This window comes from Austrofundulus limnaeus, unplaced genomic scaffold (genome assembly GCF_001266775.1).
Source record: "Austrofundulus limnaeus strain Quisiro unplaced genomic scaffold, Austrofundulus_limnaeus-1.0 Scaffold168, whole genome shotgun sequence".
NCBI lineage: Eukaryota > Metazoa > Chordata > Actinopteri > Cyprinodontiformes > Rivulidae > Austrofundulus > Austrofundulus limnaeus.
In genome coordinates, this window is record NW_013952570.1 from 790,379 (window position 1) to 791,946 (window position 1,568).

Here is a 1,568-nt window from a genome sequence, read left to right on the forward strand (position 1 = left end):
GTTTACATGGACACAATCCGATCATGAAAACAGTACATTCGGATTATTTAACCTGTCTAATCATTGCAGACAAAGACTTTGATTTCAATCCGATTAAAACATTTTGTGCATGTAAACATAGCTGGGATAATTTTACTTATTAAAGCTCATAATCTTACCACTTGAAACATCACTAGCCCTGAAGCTGCTGGTAGACATCACGGTTGGAATTATCAAAGGTTTTTGACACCTGAGAGACACCGTAGCAACTCCTTTATGTTTGGAAGCAGGGGGGTGGGGGTGGGGGGAGGACCAGGGAGGATGATTCAACCACTCAACCACTAGATGTCGCTGAAAACAACAAATGCTACACACTGTGCCTTTAAACACCTGAGAAAATTCCATCAGTACAGAAAATATGCATTTTCAACAAGACAATGGTGAACCACAAACTGCATCTACTACTGTACGGTTTCTAGTTCGTTTCCAGGAAAATAAAGACCTCGCTTCAACTTTCACTCAGTTTTTATACATTCCCATTGGATCACAATGATTTCTCTCCACACACTTCAAAATGTGAAATTATTTGAGCAAATAAAGCCACTAATGTCGTACTTTGGGTTTTCTAGCTGTGCATAAATGATGTCAGGACTCAGCCTTGACCATCTTGTGTGTGTTTCAGGACCCAGGTCAGTGAGCTGGCTCTGGTCATCGCTCGTATGCAGAAGAATGCTGATCAGGTAGAGAAGAATATCCTGCGAGCCGAGCAGCTGCTGGATTCGGTGAGAACTCCTCCACATGCTCCACAGAGAGAGTGAATGTCGTGAAAAATGAAAATACGGTGTTGTTTCTGAGACTCCTGCTGCTCCTGTGCAGGACAAAGAGAACGATGCAAAGAACAAGCAGCTCGTCCACCAGAAGGAGGCTGCAGACAACCTGGCGCAGGCCGAGGTGCTGCTGAAGGACCTGTTCATGGACGTGTCCAAAGCCCGGAAGCTGAAGCATCCGCAGGCTGGAGAGATAGAGAGAGAGTATGTTTATTGTGGAGCAGACAACACACCTCAAACCTGAAGCGTCACATACCACTGATTCATCCTCACCACTGTTCTGTCCACATTCCTCCTCTGTGCAGTAAAAGGAAACTTGTTATTTCTGTTTTCAGCGTGAACAACCTGCACAGCCGCTGGGTGAAGGACTGCGCCACGTTCAGGGATCTCTACGAACAGGTCCAAGACTTGGACGTCTCACAGAAGATCGGCTGGGGTCCTCTGCTCCAGGAGAAACAGGTCAGTTGAACTGCAAACCAAAAATCTTTAGCTTCTTATCAACCGAAAACCTAAACAGCTGCATGTCTGACGTGTGACGTGGGGACCTGCAGAACAAGTTGAAGTCGCAGCCGTACGGACCCAAACTGTCTGACGTAGAGAAGCAGGTGGCAGAGCACAACATCCTGCACCAAGAGATCAAGGCTTACAGCAAGCAGCTGCAGCCCAGCACCACAACCAAGGTAACGCCACAGTGTGTGTGTGTGTGTGTGTGTGTGTGTGTGTGTGTGTGTGTGTGTGTGTGTGTGTGTGTGTGTGTGTGCG

General features: G+C 46.8%; 1 protein-coding gene across 1 annotated transcript in view; it reads left to right on the plus strand.

The window, feature by feature from the left end:
* The window catches only part of evplb (envoplakin b), a 21,248-nt gene that overhangs the window by 3,777 nt on the left and 15,903 nt on the right, over nt 1–1,568 (plus strand). Inside the window, exons 2-5 of the mRNA XM_014017450.1 lie at nt 662–761; nt 856–1,010; nt 1,142–1,265; nt 1,358–1,486. Coding sequence (XP_013872904.1) covers nt 662–761; nt 856–1,010; nt 1,142–1,265; nt 1,358–1,486 — 508 coding nt within the window. The remainder of the gene's footprint in view (nt 1–661; nt 762–855; nt 1,011–1,141; nt 1,266–1,357; nt 1,487–1,568) is intronic.